Source organism: Lycium barbarum, chromosome 12 (genome assembly GCF_019175385.1).
Source record: "Lycium barbarum isolate Lr01 chromosome 12, ASM1917538v2, whole genome shotgun sequence".
Lineage (NCBI taxonomy): Eukaryota > Viridiplantae > Streptophyta > Magnoliopsida > Solanales > Solanaceae > Lycium > Lycium barbarum.
Genome location: NC_083348.1, coordinates 70587360 through 70606777, shown reverse-complemented (window position 1 = coordinate 70606777; position 19418 = coordinate 70587360). Strand labels below are relative to the sequence as shown.

The 19418-nt window shown below is 35.5% G+C and overlaps 1 protein-coding gene across 2 annotated transcripts; it reads right to left on the bottom strand.

Annotated features, from left to right (window-relative positions):
- Positions 1-1227: 1227 nt before the first annotated feature.
- LOC132623558 (uncharacterized) lies at positions 1228-6247 on the bottom strand. Of its 2 annotated transcripts, XM_060338338.1 has the most exons (5): positions 5681-6247; positions 2452-2680; positions 2257-2379; positions 1681-2184; positions 1228-1603 (listed from the first exon to the last, which is right to left on the bottom strand). In XM_060338338.1, exons 2-5 carry the CDS (start codon positions 2644-2646, stop codon positions 1382-1384), a joined length of 1044 nt encoding a protein of 347 aa, XP_060194321.1. In that variant the 5' UTR covers positions 2647-2680; positions 5681-6247; the 3' UTR covers positions 1228-1381. The 2 variants fall into 2 exon arrangements, with proteins under 2 accessions (XP_060194321.1, XP_060194320.1); XM_060338337.1 differs by lacking the exon at positions 5681-6247 and having other exon boundaries at positions 2452-3114.
- Positions 6248-19418: the final 13171 nt, after the last annotated feature.

Here is a 19418-nt window from a genome sequence, read left to right as displayed (position 1 = left end):
AGAGACACGGAGAGAGTTGATCAAAGATCAAGGTTTATTATTCCAAGATTGGTGAACAAAATCAAAGAGTTACAAGAAAATTACGAGCATGTTCGGCTGCATTTGGATGAGCTTGAAAGTCTTAAGATGAAATATGATAATGTCGACATGAATTCAGTTGAACCTAAGGAGAAAATTCTAAGGAGAAAATTCAGTTGGATGAGGTTGAAAGTCTTACTCTTCAATATGATAATCTCAACATCAGTGAGTTGATTGAGCTTCAAGATTCAAAAGATTCAATAGATAAAGGTGAGTTGATTGAGCTTCAAGATTCAAGAGATAAAGGTTAGTTGAATTAGTTTGAAGATTCAAAAGAGGAGGAGGATGGGTTGAATGATCTTGAAGATACAAAAGAGGAGAAGGATGATTTGAATGAGCTTGAAGATTCAAAAGAGATGGGTAATTTGAAAGAGAAGGATATGACAAGAAAAAATAAAAGCAGGAGGTGTTGGTTTAATAGAAACTTACTTTGGTGTTTGATGGTTTGTTTATTTGTTGTGTATCTTAGTAGTTTATTCGAAATGGGCAACTTGAAGAAAAATCAAATGAAGTTGCCATAATAGCTAGTGGTCTGTTAATAGTACCTCATTTTGTTTGTTGTAATGGTACTTAAATGATCTCGGATAGGCTAAGTTAGATGTGTTTTGTTGGATGGTACATTTTGGTATTGTAACGAAGCATTGTAATGGTATTTTAATGGTGGTCTTGTACCTACACTTGTTTTAGTTTATCCTACTTCTCATATTTGTGTTCTTTCACTAAATTTTGATAACTTTCTTTTGGTATTGTTTGAGTAAATGTTGGGCTAAATAAGATCACATAATGCAGCAAATTGTACCAGATTTCAGCAAACAAAACCATTCTCAAATGCCACGACAACCAAACAATTTTTTTCATTCTCAAAGTGCACCAGAATTTGTCACTCAAATGTGCCAGAATTCAGCATCAAAACCATTCTCAAATGCCATAACAACCTAACAATTTTTTGAGTGACAAAATGCACTGGAATTTGTCACTCAAATGCACCAGAATTCTTTCACTAAATTTTGACAACTTTCTTTTGGTATTGTTTGAGTAAATGTTGGGCAAAATAAGATCACATAATGCAGCAAATTGCACCAGATTTCAGCAAACAAAACCATTCTCATATACCAAATTTTGTCACTCAAATGCACCATGGATAAACAAAACACTTCTTAAACATTGGGTGTAAATAGCAGAATTTAGTACCATTTCCAACATAACAAAAAACATATGGTACTTCTGAATACCACTTCAAAGTATTAAGTCTTAGTGTAGCTTAAAACAAACAAAATACAACACTTCCAGCTGGCACTTAACATTAGATCTTCCATGGGTCTCTTGGCAGTGAAGGATTGGTACTTTGCCTTGCTTTAGCCCTTACTTGATCTCTAACCTCTTGAGTCCTTCTTGTTGTGAGTGCTTTAGCTCCCTTCCACTTCAGTGTACTTGTTGGTTTGAAACCAATATCACCAGTTACATCAGCTGATCTTATTATTATTTTTGGTCCAGTAGATACTATTCTTTGACTTGGCAGTCCAGGCTATTTAAAAAATTAAATAAATCATAAGTTACTGTTATTAAGAGAACAGTACAATATAGTAATGTATCAATACTTACATTAAAAGTTGTGAAGCCATTCTTTGCTTGAAACACACCTACTCCCATCGCTCTTGGCCTTTTATATGGTGTTGTTCTTGCCACACATTTTCCTTTTCCTCTAGTTGCAGCAGTTGAACTAGGTGCAACTGTACTTCCAGAGCAGTTGAACCAACTTTCAAGTGGATGATTAACATACCCTCCCACATTTGTTCCCACACTTTTTCTTTTTCCTCTAGTTGCAGCAGTTGAACTAGGTGCAGCTGTTGAACCAGGTGTAGTAGTACTTCCAGAGCAGTTGAACCAACTTTCAAGTAGGTGATTAACCTTTTCTCCTCCCACATTTCTCCCCGCACCCCTTCCACTTCCTCTACCACCTTTAGTACCTCTGGTTCTTTTTGTACTTTCAGCAACTCTTGAAGAAGTTTCATGTGCCACAATTGGTGTTGTGTTAGTAACTGTATTTTTCTTAGGTATGCCTCTCCCTCTCTTTACTGCAGGCTCAACTTCAACAGTTGTTGTTTTCTAACATACAAACACACATATATTAGAAGACACAACCAATATTAGAAGATACACAATAAAATAGTACATTACCTTTGGTCTGCCCACATTTGGTGTTGTGTTAGTTGCAGATGGAACTTCAGCAGCAACTGTATTTTTCTTAGGTTTGCCTCTTCCTCTCTCTATTGCAAGCTCAACTTCAATAGTTGTTGTTTTCTAACATACAAACACACATATATTAGAAGACACAACCAATATTAGAAGACACACAATACAATAGTGCATTACCTTTGGTCTGCCCACATTTGGTGTTGAACTTGATGGAACAAATGAAGCAACATTTTTCAAAGGACACCCACTTCTGTTGTGACCCTTAACATGGCAGAGACCACATGTCATAGTAATACCACTTTTAGGTAATTTCCCACACTTCTTTGTTTCATTTTGCTCTTTCCTTCTCTTCTTTTTGGGCCTGCCTGGCATTGGTTTCACCACTAGTGGTGCAACAGTAGGATGTCTATTATCAGGCCAAAAAGGCATATTAATTACAGGCTGAATGAAGTGAGAATATGTCATCAAATATCTCTCTTTTTTGTAGCAGCTGTTAGACCCCATTTTAACCGGAGTCAAAATGGTTTGCAACATCCCGGTAATTCCGGGGTTAATTAAAGTTAGGAAGTCGCCACCTAATTATTTATGGTGAATTAGGGCACCTAGGGTTAATTAAAGTTATTTTCTAAAGTTAACTCCATTTTTAAAGTCTACGAAACCAAAAAGATCTGGGTAAGGGTTCAACTAATCTAAAGGGAAGGTATTATGCATCCTTTAAGATCCATTAACAATGGTTAACCGACCGGACTTATGTTAATTAATTAGGGCTAAAAAATGCAAATCTAATATTTTAAATATATAAGAAAATAGCTTGTAAGTGTTGCTAAGGTTTTAATAGAAATATAAATGTGCTATTTAAAATAAGACTTGTAGAAAAGATAATAACTTGCATAAAAGACCTTAGTTATAAGTAAACCAAAGAAAGTACGGGATTGTGCAACATTTTATAAATATTTGAAACAACTTAATGACTAGGTATTAATTGATTTTAACAGCTTAAAAATATATTAAATGACCAAATAAGATAGATAGATGGCTAATGCAAATTTAAAAAATAATTTTATAAATAGACCTTTCCTTGGTTAATTTAGGCACTTGGCGAGAATGAAGACTTCGAAACATTGAAAACTTATTTTCTTTCAAAAGATGCATTAAAATACTCCCGTTATTATACAGAAATAAGGCCCATTTTCTTTCAAAGATATACTAAATGCTTCGTAAAAATGAATTAAAACATTTCGTTATTATATCAAACTAGCGTCCCAATTCAACTTATCCGATTAACAGCCTTCTTAGAGTCAAAACATGAACCAAAGTATTTTCTATACTATACCTAAATAATGTACAATTAGCCTATCAAATTGAAAGAAAAACTTTCCTAGAGTCATGAAGGAACCAAAATATTTCTCTTATCACCGGAATAAATTCCCCATTAGCCCACTAAAATGGGCGTTCTAAATTCAAATATCATAAATTCTAAATTGTTTTAAATACATTATTTCTAGGGCAAACTCGAACTTTAACTATCCGTTATCATAAACTATTCCCATGTATTTCACTAGGTTTCATCTAAGCTAAGAAACAAAAATAAGATAAAATGTTAGTCAAGCAATCGAATACACAAAATTAGAATAGCGGAAATAAATGTGTTTAAACGGGTTTGGCCAATTTCAATACTGCTGCCATATGTTCTGCCATATGGGCTTCGGCCCAAAATCATTTTTTGCACGGTTGATAGAGGTTGACCCGCGAGGACTATTACGTTGGGCTTTAGCCCAACATCGAATGCAGAAGAAGATGAGAGTGACACGGTGAAAAATGGGCTGCGGTTTGAGTCTCAAAACGAGACTTCTCGTAGCCACGGAGATCTTTTACGAAGACCCCAATTTGATCCCAAAGTACACATGCGGAAAAAAACAAAGATAAAGAATTAGAAATATACGTAGCCACTAAATAAGACAAGATATATATGATACGAAATTCCAAACAGACCAGGGGATTGTGTATATATTATGTGTGTTTAAGCTAAGTTAACAGAGGAATAAAGAAACTCGAATGCAGCAAGCAGACATGAGGAGACCAAACAGGGACTCAACACTTAGTGTGAATGTATTCGGAAAACATCTACGGACATACTGTAGCAACAGAAACTCAGCAGTTCACTGGAATCTAAAATAAAATACATGCTAGCATTCATACAGAGATCATTTTTAAGAAAGAAATGCAGGAGAGGAACACCTGAACAGTTCCTGCATATGCCATTTAGAATCAGACTCAATTTTATGCTAAAGAAGGGTACTTATCTATCTTAAAGGGAAGAAGAATATAAGATTTATATGGGAGAATATATATACGATTCTAACAAGTGACGACATCTCATATAAATCCCAACATCACCTCACTGTTCAAGTATTACACTTTGCAGGTCTTTAACTTGATTCATACTAGGAATAGATGCTCAAATAAACATCAACAGAGCGAACGAAAAGCATAGATGCAAAATTTCCATAAGTTAATTGTGATTATGCACTTTAGCCCATATATGAGATGAATTTAAAGACGTTATAATAGGCCTAACATTTGAATCTCAACTCCTAATCCATACACATGGTGGGTATGCTAATTACAATAAGATGGGTATGCTATACTCACCTACCAATTAGCAGGCCCTGAGTCCAATATTAGTTGAATAAAGATCTCCCATTAATCAACACTATAACATATCAGACCAAACAATTCACAGACAGATCTTATACTAGTCACAAACAGACCGCAAGACTCAATACCAAGTTGCTAATCCTACCCACATGAACATACTAGCACAAAATGCACTGATAGGTTGAACATAGGCATATAATAGTGACCAACAAATTGATTAAGAACATAAACAGAGCTTAAGCAAGACACGTAAGATCTAAGCATGGCCTAGACATGAACTGATGCTTTAATCTTACTTAACAGCATAATAAAGGCTTGATTCGTTAGAAATACAACAAAAATGTATCTGAACAGGATCTAAGATTAACAACAGACCAAACAGGTGTTAAACAAAGCACAATACTGACCATTCATTCCAATAATGACCCTAACTCAAACAAAGAACTGCACCACATACAAGCAGAAATTGAATACTGATAAGCATAATTAGATTTAATACCTAAAGAATAAACTAAACAAGATTTAACGATTAGCACATACTAACCTAACTTAAACTAACAATATTGTAATTAACACATGGTTTTAATCAACAAATACAACATATATTATATTAAACACTATTAGCAAATACGTACTACTCATAGTAATCAACTAGAATCATTTAAGATTAAACAAACCACACTACTTCTAACAAACAAACTGCTAAAGCAAAACAATTGTTGAAAATGCTTAAAGAAAGAAAGAGTACCTTCTTCGGGTGCAGTGAAAAAGATGCGGGGTGTTGGATCCACACTCGAATATTAATATCTCCGAGTTCGCATGCACTCGGATTCGAAATAGCAACAGAGCAAAAAAATGTTTTGTATTTCAAATCAATATCAAGAAACAAAGAAACTGATTGATATTTTCAGGGGATTGAGGTGGCCAAAAAGAACTCCCTTAAATGGGTCAAGAAACGTATATTTGTAGGAGAATTTTTAGGGTTTGCTGGGGTTCGAATTGGGCGGGATTTATGCTCTACGGTTTTTCAAAAAAAAAAAAAACGAATCAAAAATGGATCCGTTGAAATCCAAACAGATCTTCACGTGATTTGGCTTGGGTATTACCGAAAATGGTTCGACCACTCCTAGTCTTTGAAGATCAATCCACGCCTTGAAACAAGAAAATGGAGATTTTCCCTGTCAACGACAGAACGCACAGGTAAGCGGACGTAGGGACAAAGTTTTCGTGTATGAAAATGGGTAGACAAGCCTGTTCATGGCTAAAGAAAATTAGGTTTTTGCCAGAAATGGAGAGGGAGAGAGAGGAGAAGACGACAAGGTGCGGCTGCTGTCTTTTTGTGATGAAGAGATTAGGGCTTAGATGATGAAATAACGGAAATGGGCCGGTCGGTTCGGGTAGAAGGGGTAATGGGCTGGTGCCGAATTTAAACATGTGGGCTGGGTTGAGTTGTTGAATTTAAACTGTGGGCTGGTCCGAAAATAATGTGGATTGGTTGGGCTCGATTTGGCTGAAATTTTATGCCCTTTTCTCCTTCAACTTAACTCTTTTTGGGCTTCTTAGTGATTAACTTCTACAACTTCTAAGTGATTAACTTGTATATATATAATGATGATAATTAGTGATTGATATGTAGAAAATAAAAGACTTAATAAAGTATAATTAATTTATCGAGTACAAATCCAAAAATGAAATGATGACGAACCATTAAAAGAAATTGTGATGAAGTAATGCTAGTAATGTTGATAGTAAAAATAGTGAAGATGAAAGTAATAAGAAAGATAACGATATTAATAGTAGTAGCAATAGGAATAGTGACGAAAATAAAGTATTTAGCTCGTTAATAAATTTAGAAGCCCAAGGAAATAAATTGAAATAAAGGAGGAACAAAATTGGGTGTCAACAATAGCTATCAACATATTCAGTTGGGTCACATTGTTTTAAAACCATGGCAGATATGACATGTGCACAGGGTATCCCCCTAAGCATCCATGGTCTACAACTACATACCCTCTTTCTTAGATAAACAGAGTGTTGTTTGTCTCCATCCAACACTTCATATCCTGATTCTCCATTAAATTCCATTGAACAGTCCATTGCTTTGTCAATATTATCCTCCAATATCTTCATTCCCATTGGAGAAATGGCCCCTGTCCAAGTATTTGCATTTGACTTAACCTAGCAATTCCAGTCATAATCTTTACTCTTATCTCCTCAAGCATGCTAATGATAGTTTTGTGCCTAGCTGCCAAAATCCAGGCATTGAAACTCTCACACATTATTATCAACTGAATCACACTTCACATTAGTGTTAAAAAAACACCTTGCACCAATACTTTTATCATAGTAGAGTAGATCATCAATTATTCCATCGCCAAGTTTTCCCAGTAACTTCAAATTTGCATTAAATTCTGCCTCATAAGTGCTTTTAGCACACTTCCAAAATACTTGCTTCCTTTGAAGCCCTCTCCATTCCTTTGACCAGTTAGCAAAAATGTGCCTAGCACACCTTCTTTCTTCACAGGCTAGCAATAGTTCCCTAGTTGCTGATTCAAGTCCCTACAACAGTTGGCATCAAAGAGTGAAAAAACAGAAACAATAAAGAATAAAGAAACAGAAAGTGTGAAAATAAATAGAAGGTACGATAAGAACATACCTTTTGCATGTCTGAAATAATAGTGTAGCCTGTGCCATCTCCTAATCCCAAGTCCTCCTTCAGCAAAGTCAAGAACCAAGTCCAAGTATTTTTGTTCTCATATTCCACTACTGCCTAAGCAAGTGGAAGCATTTGGTTATTCCCATCCCTAGCCACAGCACATAGTAATTGCCCCTTACTAATTCCTTTAAGGAAACAACCATCTAATCCTATGCATTTTCTAATAGCCATAAATGCCTTCTTGAGTGCATCAAAACAGATGTAAAAACCTTCAAAAACTGGCTAACCAAGATCATTAGCATCACCAAGTTTAACAACACAAGTACTTCCAGGGTTTGTCCTTAACAACTCATCCTTATAATCAAGATTTCTCCCAAACTCAAGAACATGATCTCCCATTATCTCCTTCAGCACCTTAGCTCTTGCTCTCCTAGCTGTAGTCTTACCAACATGGACTTTAAACTTCTTCCTAACTATCTCTTGCAACTTAAACACTCTAATGTTTGGTTGTTCAATTATTCTCTTTTTTAAGGTATGAGCCAAGAATTTAGCATTGCACAAGTAATTTCTGGAGGATTTTTCACACTTATGAACTGGAATGTAAGTCCTAATAATAAAATTATTACTTACTTTGTCAAGGCTAGAAAATAGAAGCCACTTGCAACCTTCCTTGCAACACCTCACCCTTACTCTATTAGGCTCATTAACATACTTCTCACTATGAACTCTCCTCTAGATTGCATACCTAGTGACTGCATCTCTAAAACCCTTCACACTCACAAAAGTCATTCCCAACTGCCACACAATTTTTTTACAAGTTGGATCAAATCTCACACCCTTTGTACCACATTTTTTTCTTTTAGATTTTGACAGTTTTACCCTCCTCTATTGCCCCTCTTCAAACCAATATTCATCATCATCAGTTTCATAGATACCGGGATCAGAACTTGGGTAATATGGTTCATCACCCCCTAGTCCGCCTTCTAATTTTTTTTACGTACTTCTGCAGTCTCATCAAATCCCAAATCTGGGCCAGCTTCACCACATGGTACTTCTTCAGTGTCTTTTGGAATTCTTTCCCTTCTATTCCTCCTTGCTGCTTTTCTTCTCTCATTCTTAAGCTCTATGTACTCCTCATGTACATCACTGAAATAATCATCCTCTCCAGTCAAGTCACCATTTTCAGAATCTGGACTATCATCAGTTGATTCATCAGATCCCTTTACTGAAAGTTCACTGTTTTCAGAATCTGATGGAGAAGCAGCTAGATCTATTGGATCTTGAGTGTTTGGAGGTACTACTTCTAATGGAGAAGTAGTATTTGGGGCAGTATCTAGGGCATTTTTGGAGGCAGTTGTTACACCTCTCATTTTCATATGTTGAGTTTCGCCGAATGCTAATTGTCCTAGCCTTGGGAAGTGGGAAAAATGTTTCGAGGTCATGGGAATAGGTATGTCCATCTTGGGTATATAATGGATAAAAACCATGTTTAGTAAGCTTCAGGAAGGTTTAAGACTCATCGGATCATCAGAGTTAAGTTTCGGAGAGATTTTGGCAAAATATCACATTCTGGCGCACTTTGCGGCGAAACATGCGACCAGCAAACACGACCTGCGGCCACGCAGTTGCACAACAAAGTGTGCTAGTGAAATTTTGTGATTCTGCAAGGTTTGCGACACAACATGAGTTTAGCAAAGCATGCTTTGCGTCTAGCAAAGTGTGCCGCATGTTGTGTCGGTCTAGAATTTTCTGGACCACTTTAAATAGACCAAACTCGACCCAAAATTCATATTTTCACCATTTTTGGTCAAGAAACCTCTAGAGCACTCTTCGTTATTCATCCACAAGAAACCAAAGGAAATTCATGATCAACTACACCAAAACCACGAAATCAAGTGTGTGAAACCTAATAAAAGTTCATCTACACCAAGAAATCTCAAAGGAAGTAGACTAGGGCTTTTGTGCAAGAAGAGAAATTCCCACTCAAGGTTTATTCATCCGTCATCTAAGGTTAGTTTTATGATCATTGTTGGTTGTTTAAGGTGTTGAAAGTTAAAAACACATAGATTGTAGAAAAATATAAGAAATGGGTCATGAATGTGTGAATAGTGACATTGTTGGGTAATGTTTTAGATTGAATTATGAATATTGGTATGTCGTGGTTGTAAGTATGTTGTGAATGACATTTAGACCATGAAATAAGTATTATATATGAGAAAACGCGATAGTGAACTATAACCACAATTATGGAGAAATTGAAGAAGAATTGTGAAATGCGGATAATGTAGATGAATGATAATTGTTGTCTATTATACTGTGAATGTTGTTATGAATGTTTGGGAGTTGATATAGAACATGGGAAAAGTAGTATAAACAAAGGAAATGTTGCCCAATTTTCTTTAGCTTTAGTAAGTACGTTTAAGTAATCGATTGGCTAATGTTCATACGACTTCTCTTGAAGGTAGAAACGTGAGCATCAAAAGAGAATAAGCAACCGATAGATTAGCTAAACGAAAAAGGTATGTAAAGATATTCCCTTTCCTTCAAAGGAATGACTCTTGTTTCATAATTTCATCCCTATACTTCCATGATGAAGTTTGAAGAACTTTGAGAACTTCTTGCGCGTTACGTTCCATAATGATAAATACGATAATGTTGACTTTATGATGCAGATATTTCTATGCTTATGATTTCATTGATACTATTTGTCCTTATTGCCTCACCTCAAAATATTAGTTCTTCCAAGGTGAGACTTACGGTGAGGACGACGCCATAATGTAATCGGAGGTTCACGACCTTACGTCACTCCGATAAAGTGCACTTTTGTTTGGGCTCTCATGCATGCTACATATATTATATGTATATACGATATGTATATGTATATAGGGGACATGGGGAAAGGTGAGGCGCTATAGACGCATAACCACCTGATCAGTTGGTATCTTATGACATCATCCCGGACGCGGGATATATGGGTAATGGATCGGGCCGTTCGTTTTGCGAAAAATTATTGATATATGATGATATATGGATCGGGCTGCACGTTCTGCAACAATACATGATATGGTAACATTTTTATGAGCTTGCATACATGACTCCGCCTTAAGAGGAAAGCAGTCACCAGTTATCTTCTTACCTTTATTTTATCTTTCTGTTCCTTGATATTTTATGATGCATGCCTAACATACTCAGTACATTGCTCGTACTGACGTCCCTTTTCTTCTTGGACGCTGTGTTCATGCCCACAGTTAGACCGGGAGACGACCCAGCTTCCTAGGAGCCACACCATATTGCACAGGAGCACTTCCATATTCCGGAGGTGCAGTTCTAATATATTCTTTTGTGTACATACTTGGATATGGCGGGGTCCTGTCCCGTCCTCATGACTTCAGTGTCTTAGCTAGAGGCTCGTAGATACTCATGTATGGGTAGTGGATGTTGTGTAACCCTCATTGTACATTCTGTATATTATTCTTTTGCCGCCGCGATGGCTTATGTATATATATGTGTGTGTACATGTTTTATGGAGTTTATATACGTACAGGTTAAGACGATAGTAGTACGATGCGAGGTGCTCGGTAGTCAGCTCTAGGTACCCGTCATGGCCCGCTGGGCGGGTCGTGACAGCAGTATTTAGGGTTGAAGTTGGGGCATTTAAAGATACCTCACCAACTTCAATGTTTTGACTAGCACTTCCTTCAATAGTCCCTACCCGTTTATAAAGAGAAGAATCAGATTCCCCCCCCCCCCCCCCCATCCATGTGCACATATACTTCCAAAATCTGCCCACTTTGCAAAGTCCTACCAATTCTTGAAATAACCCTATCATTGTCAATATTTCCTAAAATGCCACTGTTAGGTGGCCTAATACTAAAGTTGCAACATGAGTTGTACCCTAGATCTGTAATATAACCCTTCAGCTCAAAATAAGAAAGTGTATCAACACCAACATTAGTAAATTCACTCATTACCCTACCCACATATCTTGCTTCATCCTCATCATCTTCATACACTAAGTCCCCACCATGATACAGTTTTACAGTGATAAATGTAAACCCACTCATACCTAAATGCAAACAAACACAAATAACAAAAAAAATTCATCATAATTCTCAACAAACTAAGTAATCGACAAAAATGAGAAAAACTCACTAAAGCAAAAAAGCAGTGTAGACATGCAAATCAAGTGGAAAATCTAACATTTTAGTAGCAATTCAAGAAAAATACTATTTTATTCGATTCATCAAAATCGCAAACATAAAAACCCCTAAAACCCTAGACTAACACAAACCCAATTAAATGTAGTAAAGTACTAACCTTTGGTCGAAAGATAAGCTTAGTCTTCCAACTGACCGTGAATCAACAAGTAGTACCACCAAAGAAATGAAAAAAAAACCCCTAGATTATACTTTTTTGAACTAAAGGAAGATAGAACGTTTGATTGAAGGATTTGGGGAAATTTTGTTTCACTCTATTAATGATGAACTGCAGGAGAATTAAGAAGAATTAAGGATTTGGGGAAATTTCGTTCAAGAATTCGAAGAGTTCGGCTGATTTTTGGGTGTACTCTTTTAGTCCAAATGAGCAATGTAATAAAATTAAAAGGAAAAGTGAATTGTCTTGGGGCCCACAGCGCGTGTATAACACGGATTGTGATATAACTGGGACACCAGTCCAGGTCAGCACAAAAGGTGCAAATAATTACGGGAAAATATAGTTTAGGGGGGTAATAGGACCCCTTGAAAGGAAAGGTGTGTCCTAGCAAATTTGGTACAAGTTGGGGAGGGGGGGGGGGGGGGGTAACAGTGCCTTATCCCTTTTATTTATTAAATACTTTTGATTTGGCCCACCTCAACCTCGATCAAGTCTCACGGCCGGTAAGCTTACTTTGGGCAATTTGCAGGATTGCCCTTCGCTGGGGGTGGTCTTTAATTTTTGTCCTTCGCTAGAAGCCCTTTGGTTCCTGAGTCGAATCCTTGCTCAATCAAAAATTAAAAAAAAAATATCGCAAGGCATAAGTTGAGATTCACAGAACACAAAAGTTGGGTTTCAAACTCTGCCTTAAGGCACAATATATATATATAAACCTCCGCCTTAAGGTCTAACTTTGGGCAAAAGTTGGCCTAATTTTGGGTAAAAGTTTGCCTTAAGGCATAAGTTGGGGTCCAACTTATGCTTTGCGATTTTTTTTTTTACTAAGCCTGAGTTTGAACCAGGACCTTTGGGTGTTAAGCGAAGGACAATTAAAGACCACCAATTTGAGGGGCAAAAATTAAAGACCAACCAAAAGAAGGGCAATCCGCGCAAAAAATGGGCTTATTTGAGTAGGCTAAAAAGCTTTTTTTTTTTTTTTTTGTGCAGATTGTCCTTCATTTGGGGTGGTCTTTAATTTTTGCCCTTCAAATTTGTAGTCTTTAAGTTTTGCACTTCTCCTAATACCCCGAGGCTGTGGGTTCGAATCCCAGTTTAGTAAAAAACAATCGCAAGGCAGAATTTTGCAAATCTGTCCATGTAAGGTAAAATTTGGGCCTTAAGGCAGAATTTGCACAGACAGAATTCTCCCTTAAGGCAGAATTTTACGAATTCTGCCAATGTGCAAATTTTGCAGCGAAATTCTACCTGAAGGGCAAAATTTAAAGACCACAAATTTGACGGATAAAAATTAAAGACCACCCCTAGCGAAGGACAATACTGCAAATTGCCCAAAAAGCTTCCTTCTTAAATGAGCTCCCAAAATTTTAGCCTAACTCCATCAAATCACGGCCAAAGGCCATGCTGACGGCTCTACCCTCCAATTTGGTTTTGTAGTGTCATTTAAAAGAGGCGTTTAAGAAAAATATACTCTTATGATTAAAGCTATTAACATCATTTTTAAGGGGTGGGAAAACTTAAAAGACCGCACCTTTCAAAGGCTTGTCCTTCAATTTCAGTCATTTGTGAGAAAAGTTCTAAGGGAGTCTTTGGCGTTTTCCTATCAATCATCCTGTGGGGTCTTCAATTTCTTCTCCCCATAATTTCCAACTAGCAAACAAGGTAGTGGGAGACTATAGTCCACAAATTCCACTGTTTTGGAGATATTTAGGATACGAAGGAATCATCACCTATATTCATTTATGTGGAAAAGTCCAACTTGGGAGTAATTGGATAATGCTACATGATGCAATTGATGCATACAGAGGTATCTATAATTTTAGTGTAACTTGCATAGTTTCCTTTTTGTTGCTACTGTAATATCTTGCATAAGGCGTTAAAAATTGTAGTCATTCTTTTGTTTTGCTAATTGCTTGATAAGATTCAGAAATAGAAGTGTTGTTCTGATGCTTATTAATCTTCCATGACCCAAATTCCATTTTATACCCTAATGAAAACATCTTTAGCTTTCAAAAGACTCCCCCAAAAGTAGGATGAGTTTTGATTAGGTTGCCAATTCATAGCACTTCGATTTTGTAAATACTTATTTCTAACCACATTAGCCCAAAGATCATTTGAATCCATACCCAGTTAGCTTCACATTTCTCAATCATCACATGGCTGGTTTCTTTAAACTTCTAGCGGAGATCATATTCCAAAAATTTTCCATACATACAACAAAAAAATAAAGCTTTGAGATAACAGCTGACTATTCTTTTGGTTGAGTATTTTTTCGTTTTAAACCAGCGCCCCCCACCCCCCACCCCCCACCCCCCACCCCAACCCACCCACCCATTTTGGATGATCTTTAGTGTTTCCACACTTCCCTCCAGCGTAACTCAAACCCTGAACTTATCGGTCGTGGGTGAAAGTGCTCTACCAACTAAGCAACTCTCACTTGTCTTTGGTCGAGTATGTTTGTTATCAAAACTACTAATTTACCTGTGAAAAGGTCCGCGCTTCGCGTGGTTGTGAAATATAGGTTCTCTTAGAATTGTAAAAATTGAATATAAAAAATTCATCATAAATAAGTAAATAAAGATACATACATTATGTCTACTTTTAGTTTAAAACATTTGTTTCAACCGAGAAAAAGAAAAATTACAAAATAAATGCATAAAAATAAAACTAACATGCTAACAAATATAAAGGCGATAAATTTATAAAAAAAAAAAGAACTCTATTTCTCTCTCTGAGCACAGTATTGCAATTGACCTGCTACCAATTGTCTCTCCGAGAAAATTAGTACGAACAAAAGGAATATGAATAATCCCTTGACTTCTCACGATTTATGGCTAAAGCAAATTAAATATATTAATTGCAAAATAAGTGTAGAAGCCTAGACAGTTACACTTTAATAATCTATTAGCCTTTTACATTCTATATTCTTATTGTATATTTAAAGAGATTATTTATTACTTTTTAATTGCACCATTATGATTGTTGCGAAAGGAAGAAATGATTAATATATATTTAACCAAAAAAAAAATTAATTAAAAGAGACACTAAAATAAAAAAGATAAACCACTTTCTTGAGCCAAAGAGAGGTGCCACTTCACTTTTTCTGCACCTCTCTTTGGCTCAAGAAAGTGATTTATCTTTTTTCTCCTTTTTTGCATTTTCTTTTAATTAATAGAGAATTATTGAAAACATATATATTTATTCGAAAAATTAAGTATAACCTTAAATATTTTTGGTCGTGTAAAAGAAAATGATTTGATCAAATATTTCTTCATGATTTTACTATAAAACTTTTACAATAGTTATAACATGTAAAGTGAAAAATGTTTTTGCACATCAAATTTCATGTACATTTCTCTCTATATACTTTTGATCATTATCTTTGACTGATTTCAGCTCAACTCCCAACTAAACCAACACAATAATTTTTAATAACTCAAAATCTAACCCAACAAAGACCAAAAAGTAGTAATACAAAGAGAAACGTTCAAGTGCTTTTGTGTTGCTGTAAATGCATATTTGGAACTTTTGAAATTAAATTGCTTCAACCTAATTTGCTAGTTCCCATCTAATCCTGAAATGAGAAAAACAACATCCTAAAATTTAAAGAAAATAAATGGTATATTGGTCAATTTATTTCTTCGAGCTTCTAAGTTGATGATTAACCAAATACCACTATGTTTTCATTATTATTTCCAGTTATTATTATTACTATTATATCATGCTTTGATATATCATGATTAAAGCCAAAACATGATGTTCAAGGTTAGGTAGAGACTGACCCAGGCGGACTGTTCATAACCAGGAGGTGGTCCTGTTGTTAGCCCGCTTAGCCGAGGATGGCGTTTTAGGGAGTTTGTTGGACTTGTTCTGGTAGAAACAACCCCAACGCCAGGGTTAGTAACCTAGTAAAATAGTTGTTACCTAGATGTCATCATGCGGCAGCGCGATCCTGCGTATTAATGGTATCAGAGCCATGGTATTTCAGTAGTAATAGGTGATGTAATTCAACAACTTTAATTATGAATTTTATAAATCGTAAAAAACTATTAAAAATAGTAAAAAAGAGGAATATGATACTCCTCAAGAACTAGTACTGCTTAATAAGTGGACAATTCCTAAAATAGAACCCAGATTAATATATCAGATAGGTAAAAACCACTGAGGAAACGTAACTGTAGATAATGATCATGCTACTTTAAGGTTATTATCTGACTGCGATCTTGCCCCTTATAGGGTAACCCATAGATTTATGCATATTTGGTTAGTACAGGTTACATTCAAACCTTTAATCTTAAGAGGTTTACCGGAAAGCTTTATAGCAACTTTACGAGATGGTAGAAATAGAAACCGGAAGAAATCCCTCATAGGGACAGTTCAAACAAGTTTGGCTTATGGTCCAGTTTATTTCAATGCTTATCCTAACTTGCAGGTATCTTTGCAAGATTACAATTCTTTAGATGCTTTAATATTAAGTATCAAATTGCATGGTTATGATTACATGCCAGGTACAGAGGTAATATGCATTTGTTACAGAATATTTTATAAACCTTTATATACTCTGAATCCTATGTGTAAAATCATGGATTTCAAAAATGAAACTATTTTAATAGAAACTAATTTTGGTAAATCCAAAATTATGACTAGAAGACCTATCAAATGGGATGAAATCGATTTTCCCAAAGAGTGGGTCATTGAAGGAGCAACACCTCCTCAAAATGTTTTTACTGAAATTTCAGAAATTGAACAGATCCTAGATGGGACAGTTAAATTAAGATTTCATGAACCTGCACCTTTTTTAGAAGATATTGAACATAATAGTGTATAGTTTACCTAGATCTATGTCTTCTTGTAGATCTTATATATCTCCTGTTGATTATATTGTGCAGTTGCCATCGAGAACATCTACTTCTCAATTAATAGAGACTGATTCTAATAGGATCGGTAATTTAAAAATTGACCAGGATAATATTGTAACTGGTATTAAAGACCTAGAATTAACTGAGTCAGACATGGATTTTCCAAGCATTTAATGGATCAAGACCAACAAATTGATTTTAGTCGGGGATCACCCGCAAGATTACAAATTAGCAAAGAGTTTTATACTCCCAAATGGGAACCATTTAGAAAATGGTTTTTTGAAAATTTTAAACCTGAGAAAACAATAATTTTCCAAGAAGAATTTTATAAGGATCTTTCCAAATCAAACAAGATTATATCTTTTGTGTCTTGGTTTTTGGCAACATATCTTGTCAGTTATATTTCTGTTCTCGAAAGAGATTATAAATTGACTAATGGAGAAGTTGTTCATACTGTATTTCCTCCACAACAATATTTTCAAATAGGCAAAGACGATAAAACTTTGCATTTTGCAGCTTTTTCAAAATTAATTGAAAGTGATAATTTACCTGTCATGACTAAATATATTAATAATATGGTCAGACAGCAAAATTATTCTAATATTTATATGAATATTTTGGGTGAACAAATATTTTCACTTCATGAAAAAGTTGATAAACTTTTAACTTTACTTCTGATAAAGAAAAATAGAAGGAAGTTGTTGCTGCTCCAAGCATACAGCCTCCTCCTGAGGTTCATGATTTTAAACTACAACCTTTATCAGAATTAGAAAAAAATTTAGATGAAAAATTTAAAGGTTTGAAGATCAGTCCTTTAATAGCAGAGGATGATAAATATTTGTCTGATATTGATTACAAGGCTCGTATAGCATCGGATATTAATAAAATTGATGCATATTATGTTGATAAGCCTACCCAGAGGATGTATTATTATCCTCGCCCGACTCCTCAAGATGTTTTATTGGAGGAGCATGAACATGTTATTTCCAACAGTTATAATGGAAAAGAAATTTATGAATGGAATATTGATGGTTATAGTGAGCGTCAAATTTATTGTACTATTCATAGAATGTTGATGTACAACACCATCTGCAAAGTTTATAAAAACACTGAAAGGACTATTGTAGATATGATTATAGCTGGTTTCACTAGCCAATTAAAAGGTTGGTGGGATAATTATTTAACCCCAACACAGCGTCATTCAATCTTAACTGCTGTTAAACAAGAAGGGAATAATGAAGTACCCGTTGCTAATGCAGTTTATACACTACTTCTTAATATTGTTGAAATTTTCAGGAAGATGGACAGATAATAGTGAATCTATTCGTAACATGCTTCAAAACCTTAGATGTAAGACCCTAACCTCATTGAGGTGGTATAAAGATGTTTTTTTTGCAGGGTCATGGAGTTACCAGAAAGTAATGACCCTCACTGGAAGTCCAAATTTATAGATGGACTCCTTCCTTTTTTTGCATAAAGAGTTAGAAAAGCTCTTAGGAAAGGGCAAAGAAGTATTGATTGTAATTCTTATACTTATGGTAAATTGATTGGTACTTGTACGCAAGAAGGATTAGCCTTATGTAAAGAAATTAGGCTCAATCAGCAAATCAAGCGCCATGGTCTTAATGAAAGACAACAATTAGGAGAATTTTGTGAACGGTTTGCTATGGATGTCCTACAATCTTCTAAGAAGCCTCATAGGCATAAGAAAAAGCATAAAGACTTCCAACAATGGAAGGAGAAGCGCTCGCAGAAAAAGCTAGGCGCAAAAAGACTTTCAAAGAAAGAAAGCATTTCATTAAATCCAAGAATCCAAAAGCCAGTTATAAGTGTGGCAGAGTAGGTCATTATTATAAAAGTTGTAAGGTTAAGGAAAAGATTAAGGCCCTTAACATCGATGATGACCTTAAAGAATCTTTATATAAGATTTTGTTAAATTCAGACCCAGAACTAGAGGATGATTCTGGTAAAGAAAGTGATAGTTCTTCTAATCCCTCTTCACATGAAGATATAAGGGTATTAGACGAAGAGAGTTATATCTCAACCAGTTCAGAAGATGAGTGTCATGTCAAATAGGGCAACCTTGTGTCAAAACCAAGAAAGATGATGAGTTTTATAAACTTATTTCCCAGTTTAGTGAAGCCAGTCTTCATGTCTTAGATGGTAATAACATTTTCGACCTCCTTAAACATATTAAGGATCCAAATCTTAGATCCCAGATCAAAGACCAAATAGGTTCCAAACAGCAGCCCCAAGAAGAACCAACTGTTGTAGAAATAAGAGAACCTAAAGGACCTAATACTATGGCTGAAGTTAAAAAACTTCTCGAAGATCGCCGGAATATCATAAGTTACCAGCAACCACCCAAGATTTAGAAAGAGAGGTTCATAACCTCAAGCAAGAAATTTCCACCCTTAGGAGACACCAAATCACTCTAGATCATAGGGTCTCGCAACTTGAGGGAAAACGAAAGCAAGTTATAGAAACACAAGTTTATAACACTATAGAAGACCTACCAATTGATAACACCATAGAAACTATTGCTATGGAAGAAGAAGGAAGTAGTGGGAATCCTAGTTCTAGTTTTTTGACAAAATTGG